The sequence below is a fragment of the Dermacentor silvarum genome, chromosome 10 (genome assembly GCF_013339745.2).
Source record: "Dermacentor silvarum isolate Dsil-2018 chromosome 10, BIME_Dsil_1.4, whole genome shotgun sequence".
NCBI classification, from domain to species: Eukaryota; Metazoa; Arthropoda; class Arachnida; order Ixodida; family Ixodidae; genus Dermacentor; species Dermacentor silvarum.
In genome coordinates, this window is record NC_051163.1 from 127055650 (window position 1) to 127075347 (window position 19698).

At 48.8% G+C, this 19698-nt stretch overlaps 1 protein-coding gene across 1 annotated transcript in view; it reads right to left on the bottom strand.

Annotated features, from left to right (window-relative positions):
- LOC119466640 (uncharacterized) overlaps positions 1-19698 on the bottom strand; it is an 89352-nt gene that overhangs the window by 60378 nt on the left and 9276 nt on the right. The window contains exons 2-3 of the mRNA XM_037727158.2: positions 8844-8987; positions 6627-6834 (exon numbers count right to left, since the gene is read on the bottom strand). Coding sequence (XP_037583086.1) covers positions 6627-6834; positions 8844-8987 — 352 coding nt within the window. The remainder of the gene's footprint in view (positions 1-6626; positions 6835-8843; positions 8988-19698) is intronic.

A 19698-nucleotide genomic window follows, 5' to 3' on the forward strand; every position in this document is an offset into this window, starting at 1 on the left:
GACAACAGTTCTGCGTGTTGTTGCTACCAAAGCCGCTCACCTTACTTCGTATGACATTGCTGTGTTGCTATCGCATTCATTGCTTCGCCCTTAGGGCGAAACTGTGACATTTTTAACTTACCATGTCTTTATGTAACGTAACTTTTTTCTTCTTGTTCAATAGAACTACTGTCTTGTCCAGCAGCTAGTGCAGCTCAGTGTCAGGCATAGAATTTCCTACAATAATTACTGGACGGAACTCCAGCGCATCAATTGTTCAGCCACCATGGGAATGATGGAAAGTACATGGATTTGTCTTATTTTCGTGCTTGTGGATTAGGACATTCTTGTGGTTTTGTTTATAACGCCTTATATGGCTTCCTTACCCTAAATTTCAGAGCAATCTTCGAAGTGCAGATGATGCTGCGAACACGCACAATCGCTACTAGTTGCAACAGTTCTGCTTGCCGAGGTGCCGAAATCGAAACGCGCCAACCGTCTCAAGGCACTGGCTTGCCCGCGATAAATAAGGGCGTTTTATGTCGCTTGTCGACGCATGCGTCTGTGACGTAGTGGTTTCAATGTCGGTCTTCTGGCTAGAGGTCCTGTGTTGAAATCCTGCCATTGGAAAATTTTGATCGTGTTTATTGAAATATTTCTTACGCAGTCCTTCGGTGAAAATACGAGTTTACAAAATCACGAAACCGTTTTCAGCCAGAAGGACGAAGTTTACGTAAATCCATGTATGTCCCATGTCATTCTCATGCTGACTAGACCGCCCCCATTGCAGCTCCTGTAGACAGTAGCGCCAGAATTTACTCTAGTGATTATTGTATGAACCTCTATGGTTTAGGGCACATGCTTACAATCGCTCCTTTCTGATAGCTGTAGTGGGCCGTGTTATGCCCACTGACTAGTGATTAGGTCTCTGAGTGGCATCGAGGTGACCTTTATTGCGATAGCAATTATATGGACACTCAAAAGCAGATTTCTGCCGTCGGCGTCGCCGTCGCCGTGAGGTTCCGTACGACGTCAATGGAGATGAAAGCGTCGCCGCGCGCCGAACGCTGTATGTGCGAGTGAAAGGGCGCGAGGGGCGCGCGCTTTCACGGGGAGTGAACGCACGGCGGAGAACAAACGCGCGTTCTGCGCCGTGCTCCCTTAAGGGCTGCAGAATTAAGCGTCTCTTTCCTCCTTTGCAATCACCATATATGTAGAGCAAACGCGCCTTCTTCCGACGCGCGAGAGGCCGTGGGGGAGGGCGGGAGGGGGAGGGGGAGAGAAGGGAGGCGACGTTTAACTGCGGCACCAAGTGCCTATTTATATAAGATGCTCCGGCAACAGTCACCAACACCGCACGCATTTTGAGCGAACGGGGGCAAAACGCCGACGGCGTTGACAGCAGTTCTGCGTGTTGCCGGTGCTGCTGCATGTCCAAGTTTATACAGCTGATAAAGCTAATATCATTACTCTGTATAGCTCTCTACAAATTGGCTATCGCAATTGATGCTTCGCCTTTTAGGTGAAACTGCGACAACTTTTTTAAAACGTTGTCGCAGTTTTTTTTGTGTAGTGGCGCAGCGATGGACGCAAAGTTCCGTATAAAGCGACGGAAATAAGAAGCGAGGCCAAGGAAGCTTCACAAGTCTTTAGGCTTTTCTGGGCGAGGGAAGCGAAGGACCGCAGCAATCTTGTCAGGGTCAGGACGTATGCCCTCCTTGCTCACGACATGCCCCAGGACCTTAATAGATCTGCTGGCGAAATGGCATTTCTTCGTGTTGAGCTGAAGACCAGCGTCGGCAAGGCACGTCAGAATTTCATCTAAGCGTTGCAGGTGCTGAGGAAACGTGGATGAAAAGACGACAATGTCATCCAGGTAGCAGAGGCAAGTTTTCCATTTCAGGCCACGCAGCACGGTATCAATCATGCGTTCAAAAGTCGCAGGTGCATTGCATAGCCCGAAAGGCATGACGTTGAATTCGTAAAGTCCATCAGGGGTGGCAAACGCTGTTTTTCTTTATCGTCTTCGTGCATGGGAATTTGCCAATAGCCAGAACGCAGATCGAGGCTCGAAAAGTATTCTGCACCTTGTAGTGAATCAAGGGCGTCGTCAATGCGAGGCATAGGGTATACGTCCTTTCGAGTGATCTTATTGAGGGCCCGGTAATCGACGCAAAAACTCACGGAACCGTCTTTTTTTCGCACCAAAACAACCGGAGATGACCAAGGGCTAGCTGAGGGCCGGATGACCTTCTGTTGTAACATGTCCGCGACATTTTCTTCTATGATTTTCCGCTCGGCTATGGACACGCGGTACGGGCGTCGGCGCACTATCGACGCTTCGTCTGTCTGAATGCGATGCGCTGCCGCTGTGGTTTGGCCCAGAGTCGACGAATGGACATCAAATAAATTTGCGTGTTTGTTCAACAAAGCAAGCAGCTGCTGCATATGTGAAGGTGGCAAGTCACTGCTGATGGCTGCAGTAAGGGCGGAGGGAGAAGCAGTAGCACAAGTAGAAGGGTCTTTGGAAGACATAGTCGTAAGGGGCACGACGCATACAGGCCCTGGGTCGGCCGCGCAAGCCACTGTGGTGCTTTGCGGAAGGAGAATTTTCTCCGATGTCGCGTTCGTGGCGGTGACAAGCGCCGAGCCATTGTAAAATCGAACCACACCTGGCGCAAAAGCGATGCCTTTATGAAGGCAACGGGAAGAGGGCAAGACCAAGACGTCACCATGGTCGATATCGGTCGACATAATGGTAATAATGCGCTGTCGGCCGGGAGGCAGTTCGGTATCTTCCGCAGCGAGCAGGCGCAACGGCGTGTACCTGTCTTCCCCAAGTAAGTAGTCAGTGTCCGTAAGATGGACGACACGTTGGCCACAACAAATAGCCGCGGAAGCAGAAGAGAGAAAATCCCACCCTAAAATAAGTTGATGAGCGCACGGGGACAGCACAGCTAATTGTATATGGTGCAGGATATCATCGATCAGGACACGGGCAGTGCAAAGAGCGGAAGGTCGAACAGGGTCTCCTTGGGCTGCAACTAGGGTCGGTCCATCGTATGGCGTCGTGACTTTTCTGAGACGGGAACATAAATCAGCGTGAATAACAGAAGTTGTCGCACCTGTGTCCACCAAAGCATCGACGGGCACTCCTTGGACAAACACCGAGAGCATATTGGACGGGCGCGCTGGAGGAATATCAGTCCTGGTGTCGTATGCAGTTTGTCCTCCAAAAACTGCATCGCTTAGTTTTCCGGACGAATGTTAGAGTTGAGGGAGACGGGCCGTAGTGGTGACGTGGAGCGGCGGAACGGCGAAGGGGACCGGCGTTTGGCTGAACGGTAAGTGCTTCGGTCTTCAGTCGATTCGGGCGGAGAAGTAGAGCGGAGCGGAGGTGAAGAGAAACGCCGGCGTTGGGAAGAGACTCCACCGGAAAAGTTGCGTTCGGAGATGTCGTATCCCCGACGCTCGTCCTGCTGGCGCTTGCGGCAGAAACGTGAAATATGGCCGCGATAGCCGCAGTAATAGCACGTGGGACGTGACGGACGCCATGGCGGATAGTACAGGGGGCTAGGTGATCCGGGAGTCAGTGCAGTCAAATGGGCTGATGAAAGCTCGGGCGGCATCGTCGAAATGTTTACTGGAGGCGCGGCAGCAACCGACGCGTACGTGCGCAGCGGCACCGTGGAGTTGACGTTGCCTGGAGGCGTGGCAGCAACTTCCGCGTACGTTGGCAGGGACGAGAGACGGAGGGTTGCACGTGCGTGGAGCAGGTCAAGGACGCCAGTTCATCCCTGATGATGTCACGCAAGGCTGCGCTAGAAGGCGCGCTGGGGCACACGGATGGTGACGACAAGCCCATTGACTGTAATTCTTCGCGTATCATTGCTCGTATCACGACACGCAGATGTGGGTCCGCCGTAGAAGAATAGTCACCAACGTCCGGCTGAAGGCGAACAGACTCGAGTTCGTCCAGGCGCTGACACGTTGTAACAACGTCAGCGATTGTAGCGGGGTTCTTAATGGCAAGGGCATTGAAGGCGACTGATCTAATGCCTTTCAGAATGTGGCGCACTTTGTCTGACTCTGGCATAGATGAACTCATACGGCGGCAAAGCGCAAGAACATCCTCTATGTATGATGTGTAAAACTCGCCTGGCTGTTGTTGGCGAGTATCGAGGGTTTTCTTTGCGATGGTAGAACGAACGGCCGGTGTACCAAATACTTGGCGCAGCCGCTGCTTGAAGGCAGCCCAGTCAGTAAAGTCGATCTCGTGGTTGAAGAACCATGTCTTCGCCACACCCGCCAGGTAGAAGGAGACGTGGCGGAGCTTGTTAAGGTCGTCCCAACGATTAGCGGAACTGACTCGCTCGTAGTCGTCGAGCCAGTCCTCCACATCTTCTTCACGAAGACCAGCGAAGAGATGGGGGTCACGCTGGTGGCTGCTGAGGATGTAAGGGGTGGCTGGTGGTGTCAGAACGGTAGCGGTAGAAGTGGAAGGTGGTGCGTCCTCAGACATGCTAGCGGACAGTGGGCCCAAGCGGCGGCCTGAACGTAGCTCCAGGGGGTATAGACTGAGCGGGCAGAGGACTGAGGATCGAAGAGCAACTCCACCACTTATGGCGTCTCTATTGGCACGACGTTTATTCGGCCCGAGTACTCGGCAGCGAACCAGCAAAAGCACACACCCGATGATGATGATCACACATAACTGAAGATGAGGATCGCGCAACGTAGAATGATGATGATAATATACAGATGAAGAAGACGTGCGTAATAAACGCCCACAATATCATTACTCCGTATAGCTCTCTACAAATTTGCTATCGCAATTGATGCTTCGCCTTTCAGGTGAAACTGCGACAACTTTTTTATACAAATACGCATTTGGTGCCGCAGCTAAACGTCGCCTCCCCTCCCTCCATCCGATTCCCCCCACGGCCTTTCGCGCGATAGAATAGGTCGCGTTTGCTCTCTGCCGTGCGTTCGCTCCCCGTGAAAGCGCGCCACGGACGCGCGCTTTCACTCGCACATAAAGCATACGGCGAGCGGCGACGATTTGATCGCCGTTGGACTCTATACGGAACCTCACGGCGACGACGCCGACGGCAGAAATCCGCTTGGAGTGTCCATATAATTGCTATCGCAATAAAAAGAGGAGAGTAACGGTGGGTGGCAGAGTAGAAGGAATCAAATCTGTAGCTGCATTGTTTTCTGTGTGGATGTTATTTCATGCATTCTAAGAAATATACTACCCATTAACAAGGAGTTCAAAATCATAATGCGAAATATAACGTTGCTGCTGTGATGTGTAAGAGTGATAGCCCTCAGCGCTGATTCCAGTTTCAGTTACTGTTTTTCTTGAAGGGTACTTTCACTTTCATGTGTTGTCTTGAAGCAAGTCCCAGACTTTAAGACTGCAGCGGTGATCTCTTCTTATAAGGTACATAAGACTTCTTTCTTCGTCTTTCTGGGGTCTTAGGTGCCAAAACCAGTTCTGATTATGAGGCATACCGTAGTGGAGGGATTCGGATTAATTTTCACCACCTGGGGTTCTTTAACATAAGACTACATGGATATAAAGAAGCACCAATTTTAACTATAAGGCTACAAAAACAATGTAACATGTTATACGTTATTAGTCACATAGTTCTATATTAGTTATATGTTATTGATCACAAACAACGTGACATGCTCATTGTAAGTTAGCAGAAAAACTTGCATAGAATGAGTACCCACTCAATAGAAATACACACCAACTCAAATTTCAACTTTAATACTTCTAATGTTTCCTCTCAGTCAGATCTCGTATGCAGATAATGTTGGTGCAGTTTTCATTACAGCTAGTCGTAAGTTTTCCAGATTTTTAGAGCAGCAAAACGAACTACTTCTTTTGTGCGGTTGCACAAAATAATATTTGCAAACTATAAAAGTAGTAACAGAATACGCGTATTCCCAGAGTGAAAAATATTGGCAGGTAATGTTTACTGGTTTCAACTGTTGATTTTTCATTAGACTGTACTTAACGAGGCGATAGTTCAACCTCATAATTTTCTTTAAAGAAGGGATGTTTCAATCACAAATGGTGCTAACACGAGCATTTAAGGATTACTTGAATTTGAATTTTTTGGTAGGCTTCATGGCGAAAAAAAAAAAAAAACATAGAGCAAAGCAGGACATGCATTCTCCTATGTTCTTCTTGCTGTTTAGTTTCCTGTTTTGCTTTTTGCTGTCTAGGTTTTCGCACTCGTTTCTTTTACATTACCCGGAGAGTTATTGGCACAGATTGCGCTGGCTATGTAGGAACTTTTTTATACAGCAATAATGGAGGTGCTACACAAAAAGAAGGTGCGGTTTCTCCTATCATGTAGGGACATTTTTATACAGCATTAATGGAGGTGCTATACAAAAAGAAGGCGCGGTTTCTCCTACCAAGTAGGGACATTTTTATACAGCAATAATTGAGGTGCTAAACAAAAAGAACGTGCGGCTTCTCCTACCAGGTCGTCATGCTTTCGGTCCTACGAAGCTCATCCTATAATATTTGAGGGAAATGTGATAAACGATTCAGACGAATCTTGTGACAGGAACATAAGGGGCAATTAATACATCAAATGCCAGAGCTGTGATCAGTGTTTACTCACTCTCATTAAACGCGGTCTTCACGCAGGTGATCTTTGCGCCGGCGAAGATGGCAGCGATGAACGCCATCACCAGGTCGATGCTGTTGACGGACGCAAATGCTACTGTGTCTCCTGGTTCGAGGCCGATAGCTTGGAATCCAGCGGCAATACGCTCGCAAGCATCCACGATTTCCATTCCGGTGTAGCGATGCCCGGTGGCCGCATCAATCTGCATCAAGCGTTCTAATGAGTTCACCCTTGAGTAAATTATGTATATATTTTGCTTATAACTTTCTTGTAGGCTTAAGAAAATGGCGTCCCTTTATTATTTATTCGAATGCTTATGAGAGCCAAGAATAAACTAGCAATTTCTCTCGTTTATGTTATCCTCAAGTTCAGAGGACATTACAGTGGTGAGCGGTGAAACGGGAAGCGTAACAATGGAATACTAGAATTAAAGTATACACGAAAGCTGTTAGGTAATATCTCTCTTATTAGTTTGCAAGCATGACTAATAAAGCAAACAAATTAACATCTTAATAATTCCTATTTATGCAGTGTTTGCTGGCTTACTAATGTCTTCCTTAATAGTTTACAAGTACAGCAAACAAAATACATGAAATAACATATTTATATTTTCTAATTATGCAATGTTAGATAATGCCTTTCGAAATATTTTTATTGACGTCGTCTGTAAGCATTCGTTACGCTGTACTTACATCTTAGAAAGACGCTAGCCAGCCTAACTTACCGCTTATTGCATAATGTAACAACGAAGTTCTGCACGACGACTTCAACCGCATTTGTGAGTGGTGTGAAAAGTGTACATATATTTGAACGCCACCAAATGTTAATATGTTCAATTGACGCGCAACCGTTCCGCAATTATAGCTACCTACAGTTACGATCGAGTGACACTAGGGTTTCAGTTTACGGGTATCCCGGTGTGCATTTTTCTTCCAACCTCACCTGGAACACGCAAACTGAATACGTATCCCTCAAGGCAAATAGGACGGTGAATTATAAGAAACGAAACTTCCGCAAAGCACCAGTTGCCGTGAAAAATGTGCTTTAGCTTACTAACGTCCGATCTATACTGGAGTACGCTTGTCTGGTCTGGGGCTTTCATTCTGCAAATTTACGCGATTTGCTTGAACGTGTTCAAGCTAGAACTGCCAGGTTTGTTTCAAGCGAATATTTTTGTCGCGGTGTTGCATCTATAAAAGCTTTTCTAGGCTGAACGCCTTTGAGCGAGTGATGACTCAGGGAAACATTGCTGGTTCTGTGCAAAATAAACCTTGAAAAGATCGGGATAAGAAAAAGCACTACATGCTGCGTGCACATTATTCTCTTGCCGACGAGATCATGCCTGGACGGTCTGTGAAATACAGTGCCACATCAGTGGGTTTACATACTTGTTTTTTTTTCACATGTAAGTTCTACATGGAACAATTTGACTAAAACGTTTACCTATCCCGATTCTGAGAGTGTGCTACGTGCATTGCTATCCCAGTAGAATTATTGCTGTTCACAGATTTTTTGTTTACTTTACGTTGGTTTGTTTGTATTTATTTGCTTTACGCTCGCTTCCCTTTTCTTCAATTTCAATATAAAGCGTGACCTCCTATCCTATAATGCCTTCTTAGCACCGCAGGTAATTGTGAATAAATTAAAAATAAAAATGTAATGTAATGACAACACTCGCGCCCTGTCAGTGAACGTACAGTGCCGCAGTTGGTTCACACTGGGAGCACAACTATTTCATCATTGTAGTTGGTAACGTGTACGCCGCTACAGGCTGCGGTAGCTTCTCTCCATAGTCAAGGAATACTGGCAGCAAGGCAGGTGGATTGCATTTAACAACGTTTTGAGCACCGACAAAATAGGATATAACCTTTCGTAAGCGTTTTTTTAGATGGCAAAAAACATGATTCATGCCATTTTTCTCTCACTAAACGGCTTTATATTGTCTTGGTTTTAGCACTGTTCTTTACTTTCTGTCTGTAAAGTTACCGTAGCCACTGCTTGATGTACATCTCGTGTTTTTTTTTTTTGTTAATATAGGAAAGTCCCCCCTGACAGCTTCTAACTTTGGGGCTCCCTGTGTAGTACAAATTTCGTATGCACTTCTGTGCAAAACTGACATCGCTGATGAATAAACTTCAACTTGATAGGCAATTTCACAATAGTTCATTTGCCGCTACAATAAAGACCATACGCAAAACATTTTGAACCCACAAGCGCCGTTGCGTCGGGCTCCTTATTCCACACATTTAGGAGAAAAGCAGCAAAGTCTCCGTCCGGAATCTCGAGGTCTTGAACTGTAGATTTGACGACGCGGTCCTCGATGGTCACATCTTCAGCGAAGCCTTGCGTGCTTTCCTGCACATACAGGAGGCTACTATGAGAACTTTTGTGCGTAAGTGGCTAACAGGCTTTCAAGTAATTGAGCATCGACCTCACTTTATGTAACTAAAGACGCTGCGTCGAGTGAAGACGCTGAGTCGGGAAGAAGAGCATTTGCGGCAACCGATATTGCCTTACTACGTAATTATGCACCATAAATAAACACAGTTGAAGGAATGATTGCCGGTAAGGGTTTCTCCTTAGCTTTTAGTGCAATCTACTTTCAAGGTCACCGTCTAGTCACCTCCAGCTGCTATTATTGGATTGCCCTGCGTGTGCACTGAACGTAGCAGTGGGAGATAGAGAGTGTTTCGACACCCCGACTTCACATCAATGACATATACTGCACCTTTTAGACACACGCAAAAGGTAATGCTATATTAGTTGCCCTGTGCGCATGTAAGAAGACTCCGATCTGTAGAAATATTACAGGGTAAGCGCGACAAGTGCAGCCAACTTTTAGAAAAGTTGACCCATGAGTTCAAAGCATGGCAACCGTCCTGCTCGTTAAAGACAAAGCGACCAAATTCCCGGAGGAAAAACTCGTAAAAGATATTTCTGGCGGATCTTCTTCTTCTTTCTGGGGTTTTACGTGCCAAAACCAGTTCTGTTAATGAGGCTCGCCGTAGTAGAGGGCTCCTGATTAATTTTGACCACCTAGGAAGGCGCCGAGCAGGATGGTCGGGCGAACATCGGCTCCCGATTTTTGAACAGTATTCAGCCGTTTTTCGTACGTTTTCCGAGTGAATTTTTTATACCAACGGACGCATAAAGACGAGAGGATTACGCCGACACCGAATGTTTGCAGGTGGGTGGATTTTCGCCTTTTTATCGGTGTTTCTCGTCTGGACCACGCCATCGAGTGATCAGCCTAACGGCACTAGGCCTAACCCCGGAGCGGCGCCGCTCTGGGTGGCCACCTGCTACCGAGGAAGGGGTTCCGGATTACTCTAGACGAAATGGAAGTGAGTGTTGTGGGGGAAGATATACCCCCGGAGCTGTTTACGGAAGATATGGGCTGGCAGACGACCGTGGTTAGGCGCCCGGCCAACAAGGATACCCGTGCCAGGAGCTTGGTGACCAAGATGGAAAGTGTTAGACCTAAGGCTGAGGTGTCTGCCGGAGTGCGGAAAAGTGGAGATAGAGTAAAGAGACAGTTAATCAAGGCCGGGCGAATGCCCCCGCTCCCCAAAGAAGACGCCAAGATCATAATTCGTCCCAGGGGCGGGCTGGCCGTAGCCAGGGTCCGAGCAACGACCGTTGGCAGAGCAATAATGAAGGCGGCAGGGATCGAGGATGCCATGGCTGTAGCCTACGTCATCTGCCCGGGCTTGCAGCAGAACATCGTGGTAGTCAGCACTCCGGATTGAGAGCATGCAACGAGGTACACAAGAATCAAGGCGATCAAAGTGGCAAACAAGCCCTACGAAGTCAACGCATACGAGGCGGCTACGCATTCTACGTGCAAGGGAGTGACAAGGGGCATTTCGTTGGGCGACGGTCCGGGGGCCCTAGAGAGGAACATCGTTAACGAAAGGAACCCCCTGGCGTTGGGTGCCAAGAGGATTAAGAACACGGGAACAGTCATCGTGGCTTTCGACGGCTTGAAAGTGCCAAACTTTCTGGGTTACGAACCAGTGTTGGTGCGATGCTTTTTATACCGCAAACAGGTGGACAATTGCTAAGCGTGTGGCAAGCTGGGTCATCGAGCCGACGTATGCCCGACCCCGGAGGCCGTGACATGCCGGGGTTTTGGTGTCTCGAACCCGGACGATCAGCACCAATGTACCCTGAAATATAAGCTGTGCGGGGGATCACACGTGGCAGCAGACAAAGTGTGCTCGCAGCGATATCAAATCCCGTACTTCGTGAGGAGAAGAAGGTGGCAGAAGGCCCGACAGAAGCTTTTGGAAAGCAGGCGTTAAACACGGCAGTTGGCAGCGCCGGCGGGGCTGGCCGGGAAAGCCAGGCTTCGGCACGAGGAAGTAGGGGACGCTCCCGTTCCAAGGGGCGCTCGCACTCTATGGGACGCTCCCGTTCCACAACCGGATCCAGATCCCGATCTAGGGGGCGCTCCAGCTCCCAGCGCCGAGGAGGAGGAGGACGTGTCCGGTTCGAGAGGTACCGGTCTCAGGATCGCCATCTTGTGGGCCAGCCAACCTGGGCCGATCAAGTTCGCAAAGGTACTACAGAACAGGTAACGCGGGGTTCGCCGCCAGAGCACAGCAAAGAAAGCGAGAGGCTTGCACAACTTGAACGTGAGAATAGGATTATGAGAGACACGATAGCTAGCCTCATGGCTGAGATAGCGGAAATTAAGAAGGGAGGAGGTACACAACCTGCCGCGGAAGATAGGCAGACGCCACAGCCGGCAGATACACCTATGGCTGAGGAATGCGAGACGGAGAGGTCCGCCGAAAAAAGGGCCATAGTTAGAGAGCAGGACACGCCTTCGGGTAGGCCTAAATCGGAAATTCGCGATATGCTCTCTTCCCTCAGCGAGAGCATGAAGCAGCTAAGCGAGACGGTCTCGCACATTCAGGGCAGTATGTTGGCGATGGAGGAGAGATATAACCAGCGATTTTGCAAGATTGAGGCGTTCTTAGAGAATGTGGTAGCTCCAACCGTGTGGTCGAGGGCGCTGTCACTCCCGTCGACGGCTTCGGCGGGTCAGAACGTGAGTGTTCCTCACAGGACCAATTCAGCAACGCAGCTGCAACAGCCACACGATGGCTGGGCAAACTAATTAATTCAGAATATGGCAGTGGAACTGCAGGGGGTTTCTGCACAAAAGGCCCCCTTGCAGCAATTTATTCGCTCGCACTCGGAAAAGCCTCACCTAGTACTCCTGCAGGAAACTTTAACAGCGTCGTGCTTCCCGGCTACGGGTATGTCGCAAAGCACGTAGAAGGAAGAGGAGTGGGTGTACTGATCAGCAACAAGCTTACCCACGTCGTTCATGACCTCAGGCTGGCGTCGAGCAAGGTCGAACACGTCATGATAGAAATTATTCCCGGCCCGGCGAACAGAGAGAGTATCTTTGTTTTCAATGTGTACAGCAGTCCCAGGGATCTGAGGCAATGCTTCAGAGTTCTTGTCTCCAAAGCTGCACAGCTCGCCAGAGGCGCTCCCCTGGTCGTGGCGGGTGACTTCAATGCTCCGTATCATACGTGGGGCTACCCGTATGACACCCCTAAAGGGGAGGACCCATGGAGAGAGGCAATAAATCTGGACCTAATGTTGGTCAGGGACCCTGCCTTCCCTACCAGGTGCGGTACGTCATCCAGCCGGGACACGACTCCGGACCTCACTTTCGTCAGGGGAGTGGCAGAGGTGAAATGGACAAACCTTAACGTGGAATTTGGCAGCGACTACTACGTCTTGGCCACCGTCCTTCGGAGCGAGCAGAACAGACAACGCAAGTTCCGATTCACCAACTGGGACAAGTTCCGCAAGCTGAGAGAGGAGCGGACCGGGGAAGGGAGGCCCGACCTAGAGTGATGGGTTGCAGAGATTTGTAAGGACATTGAGGGCGCGACCAAAGAGGTTATTACAGACCTCCCGGTACAGAAGATGGACAGCAGGCTGGCGCACCTACTCGAGGCTAAGCAGTCCCTTTTGGCCAGATGGAAGGGTCAGCGGCTCAATCGAAGGCTCCGCAAGAAGATTGCTGAGGTCAACAGAAGCATCGAAGAGCACTACAAGGTCCTTTCCAGACAGCAATGGGATGAAGTTTGCAACTCGATTGATGGCCAGATGGGGAGAGGGGGGTCCTGGAACCTCCTAAAGCATCTGCTGGACGAGACCAACACCAATTCGAACCAGCGGAGCACGCTGGTAAGAGCGGTGCACGGGGCCAGGCAAGAATCCTCGGACGAGGAGGTGATGGGAAAGTTGATCGAGAAGTACTTGCCGGTAGCCTCCGGTCCGGCATCCCCCGTCCCAGAATATGGGGACGTCGCGAACCTGGAGCTGGATGCGGAGTTTGGTGTCGAGAAGATCCGGCGGGCCCTTGCACGATTTAAACGGCAGGTCGGCCCCTGGTCCGGATAGAGTTACAAACAAGGCACTGAGGAACTTGGACAACAAGTCGGTGGGGTACCTGACGGACGTTATCAACCAAATGGGGAACGACGAAAAAGTACCAGAGATGTGGAGGAGGGCTGCCACCATCCTCATCCACAAGCCGGGCAAGACCCCTAGTCTCGATAACCTCCGACCGATTTCACTCACTTGGTGCATTGGCCCGGTCGCCAAACATGCTAACTTAAACAGGGTCTCGCGATACTTGGAAGACCGGGATATTTACCCACACAATATGATATGCTTCAGGGCAGGGCTGTCAACGCAGGATGCCATGAAGCTGATCAAATATCAAGTCATTGACCGTACCACGAGGGACACGGGAGCCATACTTGGATTAGACCTGGCGAAGGCCTTTGACAGCATCTTGCATTCCTTTGTATTGAGCCAGATATCTAACCTCGGGTTGGGCAAGCACTTCCACGACTACACACGATCATTCCTTGCGGACCGAGACGCCACTCTCAGGGTGGGAGACCTCGTTTCGGACTCGGTTAGGCTGGGTTTCAGAGGGACGCCACAGGGATCTGTCATATCCCCGACCCTGTTTAACCTAACCATGATCGGTCTGTCGAGGAGACTCTCCGAAGTCGAGGGTATTAATCACACAATATATGCAGACGACGTCACCATTTGGTGTACCGGAGGCAGTGATGAACGGGTGGAGGCTGCGTTGCAGGAAGCCATCGAGATCACGGAGGAATATCTTAAGCCGACCGGCCTTCGGTGTTCCCCTCGGAAATCAGAACTGCTCATTTACAGGCCCAGGCGAAGGGGGCCCAAGCCGAAAGGTTGGAAGCCTGTAGAGGACGTCGACATCACTCTACGGACAAGTGAGGACGGGGTCATTCCCAGGGTGGACTCCCTCCGGGTCCTAGGCATGACGATAGAATCAAACGGCTCCAATAACCTGACGGTGTCTAAGCTAGCCAAGAAAGCGGACAATGTCATCAGACTCATACGGAGAGTTGCCAACCGGCAGCAGCATCTTGTAGAGGACAATCTTGTGAGACGGGTGCACGCCTTTGTGATGTGTCATTTTACCTACGTGGCGGCCATGCACAATTGGCAAAGATCGGAGAGGGACAAGCTCAACACGTTGATCAGGAAGACTATCAAGAGGGCCCTCGGCCTCCCCATGTACACAAGCTCGGAAAACTGATGTGTCTCGGCATGCACAACACGCTGGAAGAGATCGCGGAAGCGCAGGAGAGGGCGCAGTACGCCAGGCTGTCCACCACCCAAGCGGGTAGGAGCATCCTGCGGGAGCTGGGGGTTCCTCCGGCGGAAATCGAGTCCCGCTTCTGCGGTCTCCCTCGGGAACAGCGGGAACGCATTGTCGTCGCTCCAGTTCTACGCAACGTTCATCCCGAACCCAATGTAAATCGGAGACGAGCTAGGGCAAGGCTCTCCTGGGCAAGGCTCGGGAAGAGGCTTCGGATTGCTGTTTTGTTGATGCTGCCCGGTACCCCGGCGGGACGGCGTTCGTAGCGGTGGGCATTGATCACGATGGGAATACTCGAACCTCGCGACTGTTCGAACGAATTCGGCCTAGGTGGCGGAGCAGGTGGCCATAGCCCTGACCCTGCTTGACGACAAAAGGACCCCGATCTACCACGTGCTTTCGTTCCCAGCAGGCTGCGACATGGCTTCGGAGCAACGCGAGGATGCCTGGATTAGTGATCTTATCCGCTTCCTTTTAAACCCTTCGACTGTTCCTCCACCTTCTCGAGCTTTGCGCCGTCAAGCATCTCACTTCGAAATTCGGGATGGACTTCTCTATCGCCGGAATTACGCCTCTGACGTCCGCAAGTGGTTGCTGGTCATACCTCGACATCTTCGTGGTGAAATATGTTCTGCCTTCCATACTGACCCGCAGTGTGCACACGCGGGTGTCTTCAAGACGTACACCCGGCTTCGCTCCAGGTTTTATTGGCGTGGCATGTACACCTTTGTGTGCAAATACATTCGGTCGTGCCCTCAGTGCCAACGCCGCAAAGTTCCTGCTCAGCATGCCTCTGGTCCGCTCCAGCCAATCCCGTGTCCGGTCAGGCCCTTCGATCGCATTGGCATTGACCTGTATGGACCCCTTCCGAGCACGGCTTCCGGAAACCGATGGATAGTCGTCGCCATCGACCATTTGACGCGCTACGCAGAAACAGCCGCTCTGCCTGCTGCCACCGCTCGTGAAATAGCATCCTTCCTCCTGAAAAACTTTATTCTCCGTCATGGTGCACCTCGAGAACTTTTGAGTGATAGAGGACGTGCCTTCCTCTCCGAAGTCGTAAACGCGCTCCTTGCTCAATGTCGCATCGTTCATCGCACCACCACCGCCTACCATCCTCAAACTAATGGTTTGACGGAAAGATTTAACCGCACCCTTGGCGACATGCTCTCCAAATACGTCGCCTCTGATTACACTGATTGGGACCTCATTTCGTCATTCATCACGTTCGCCTACAGCACTGCACCACAGGCGACCACAAACTTGTCCCCATTCTTTCTCTTATATGGCCGCGAACCTTCGACTACCCTCGACACCCTTGTTCCGTACAGACCCGACTCATCCGAATGTACGCCCATCTCTGAAGCTGCCCGCCGCGCAGAGGATTGCCGTCAGCTCGCCCGTTCCTTTACAGCCGTCGACCAATGGCAACAAAAATCTCGACGTGACGATGATCACCCGCATTGTCACTTTCTTCCGGATTCCCTTGTGTGGCTTTGGGTTCCTGCCGTTCCTGCTGGACTCTCATCGAAGCTTGTTTCCAAATATCAAGGACCCGACCATGTTGTAGCACAGACATTGCCTGTGAACTATATTGTGGAGCCTGTCACGCCACCTACGGACCAACGCTGCGGTGGTCGTGAAACCGTCCACTTACAACGCCTGAAGCCGTATTACGACCCAATGTTTCTATGTTCACCATGAGTCGCCAGGATGGCTCCTTTTCCGATGGGGGGCGATTGTAGTGAAGAGGAATACCCGGCGCTGCAGCCACATCGCCAGTCGTCCGGGAGGCGCGAGCTAGAGATTGCCTGAGCTGTTCTGGTTGAGACACGCTGCCTGCTGTTCTCTTGTCCTGTATTCATATTAGAGGTCTAACGTTTTTCGTTCCATCGCTCTTTGTGCGGTCCTTAACTTGTTCTCGAGCTTCTTTGTTAACCTCCAAGTTTCTGCCCCATATGTTAGCACCGGTAGAATGCAATGATTGTACACTTTTCTTTGCGACGAGAGTGGTTAAGCTCCCAGTCAGGATTTTCAATGCTTGCCGTATGCACTACAACCCAATTTTATTCTTCTGTAAATTTCTTTATCATGATCAGGGCCCCCTGTGGGTAATTACACCTAGATAACACCGCGGTCATATAAGAGGAAGAATGGGGAGAAGTTTGTGGTCGCCTGTGGTGCAGAGTGGGCTTGGCAACAGCGCTGGCGGAAACACGCTTAGAAACCCGCTTTGCTTCGCTATCCAGGACTACGCTCCTGGGCACGACACGGCAACATCGGCACTTATCGACATCTGTGGTGGTCCCAATGAACCCTGCGTCATGATGCCCGCTCCAATGCCGACGTCGATTACGTCATGTCACGTGGTCCATTGTCCGGCTATAGGAAACCCATCGAGCCAGCTCTTCATCAGTGGGCTTAGCAACAGCGCTGGCGGCAACATGCTTAGAAACCCGCTTTGCTTCGCTATCCAGGTTAGTGGCTATTTGCCTATGAGTTGTTACCGAAGCGACAACCGTTTCGTGGTGCTGTGCCTTGCCCACTGTGCGTGAAAAGGTTTTCAAATTGTGTTTTGCCGGCCAGCAATGATGTGTTATCTTGTGGTGACATCGAGGCCAATCCTGGGCCTTCTGAGCTGGAAAAAAATGTTATCCGAATTATTGCAAAGTCAAAAAATTATCAGTTCGACTGTTGAGGGCATTGAGTGTGCGCAGAAGGAAGTAGAAAAAAAGCTGACCGGAAGAAATGAACGCATTGATGGTATTGATGAGCAGTTACAAAAATTGAATGGTGTAGCCGGGAGGGTTCAGAATATGGAATCAATAGTCTCGAAACATTAATCTCAGGTGTTGGCGCTTCGGGACCAGATGGATCACATAGAGAACAGAGGTCGCAGAAACAATTTAGTAATATATGGTCTGGACGAGCGAAATACTGAGTCAAACGATTAAATAGTTAAAAAAGTACAAGAAGACATTTTTGTGAAACATTTCGGCAGGGAGGTAGTTGACATTGAAAGATGTCATAGAATAGGAAAAAGAGAAACAGGCAGGTCACGTCCTGTTATATTAAAAATTCTCGACTATCGCGAAAAAATGGCCATATTGAAATCGGCGCATAAACTAAAGGGGACACATATATTCTTATCTGAAGACTTTTCCAAACAGCTTCGAGACATAAGGCAGAAGTTATGGAAGAGTGCGGCAGGAGAGAAAGCAAATGGCGCGAAAGTAAAACTCGTTTATGATAAGTTGAGCATCAATAATATCTTGTTCGGTTGGGATGAAGGGAAAAATGTACGATTTTAGATAACCAAGGCAAGGACTGACTGACACCAGAACCCTAACATCCGGTCTCTAAAGATAATAAATATTAATTGTAGGAGCGTAATTAACAAGGTCGCGGAGTTGGAGGCTCTTGTCCTTTCACATGATCCTGCCGTCACAATTCTAACAGAGACCTGGCTAAATGACTCGATATATGATAGCGAGCTTGTCCCATCTCGATACAGTGCGTTTAGGAAAGATGGAGACGGTAGAGGTGGAGGCGTCAGTATCATTTTCAAGTCGTCACTTAACATCCTACGAATGCTGAATATACCCAATGTTGAAGGTATCTTTTGTAAAGCGTATTACAATGGCATCAGGTACATTATAGGTGCTATATACAGACCACCGAACACTCCAGTTTCCATGTTTGTTGAACTAGATAAATATTTGCGAGCAAATATAAAGACTAATGACCGAATTATCCTTTCAGAGGATTTTAATCTGCCTAACATACACTGGCCAACATTCACGCTCACAAAGCACGATCTTGTTGGAGAAGCCATGCTAAACATTTGCTATACATATGATCTGCTTCAAGTTGTGCAGGACTATACCAGAATTCAGGGACCTTCTAAGTCTGTTTTAGACTTATTCTTTGTCAGCGGATCCATTGATTCTCGAACAAGCTGCGAGGTATTTCCAGGAATTTCTCACCACCAAGCCGTGCTACTAACCCTAAGCAATACTGCACTTGATAAAAAATTGCAACGTTTATCTTTCCCCGATTTCTCTCGGGCAGATGACGTTTCAATTATTGATACTCTTGCGTTTCATTTTAATGAGTTTGAAAACAGCAGATGCGATGTAAATGAGCTTTGGATCAGGTTTAAAAATATTATAAATGACTGTATTAACTCTTTCGTACGGGATTACAAAAAAGAGGAAACATAAAAACCCCTGGATTTCTCGTAAAGCGCCCCAGTTGAAAAGACGGCTAAAACAATTAAAGAAAACAATGAAGAACACAAATTTGCATTGCAATGGTAACGAAGTCAGTGAATTAACTTCAAAGCTTAAGCACCAAGTCAGTAGCGATAGGCAGCGCTATTATGGCGACTTATTGCCAAGTTACATCGCATCGGCTCCTGAGAAATTTTGGAGGAGCATTAGTCCTAAATCAGAAGAGTGTGATGTATTTGACGTGAATGGCAAGTTGACTCATGATAACAAGGAAATTGCAAACCTATTTAATGCACACTTTAAGTCTGTCTTCACTCGAGGTAATAACATTTTACCGTACTACGACGCAGTCCTGCCTCCTATACCTGATGTTAAGATAACTGAACAGGGCATTTTTAATATGCTACTTAATCTAGATATTAGAAAATCTTCTGGCCCAGATGACATTCCGAATGGTTTTCTTAAACGCTATGCGGAATGGGTGTCCAAATATTTACATGTTTTGTTTGTGAAATCCTTGCAATTAGGCCAAGTGCCGAGCGACTGGAAGACCGCCAGAGTCAAGCCACTCCACAAAACCGGGAATAAGCAGCACATTCAGAACTACCGCCCTATTTCATTAACTTCAACTGCATGCAAACTCTTGGAACACATCATTCACAAGCACATTTCGGAATTCCTTGAGAAACATAACGTTCTAACAACCCATCAGCATGGATTCCGAAAAGGCTATTCAACAATAACCCAATTGGTAGAAACAGTGCATGACTTCGCAAATAATATAAACAACGCTAAACAGACAGACGCCATATTTATGGATTTTCCAAAGCTTTTGATAAAGTCTCTCATCATAAACTACTCCATAAATTAAACAAAATTCTTAAAAATCATAAGCTGATTAACTGGATTTCAGATTACCTCAGTGCCCGTAAACAATTCGTTACTTTTAAGAATCAGGACTCTAATCATCTCTCCGTTGACTCTGGCGTTCCCCAGGGCTCGGTTCTTGGGCCGCTCCTCTTCCTGTTGTATATAAACGATCTTGTAAATGATCTTCCTGTTAAAATCAAATTATATGCAGACGACTGTGTTTTATATTCAGAAATAGACAACGCCTCGGATCAATTATTACTAAATGATGCGTTTC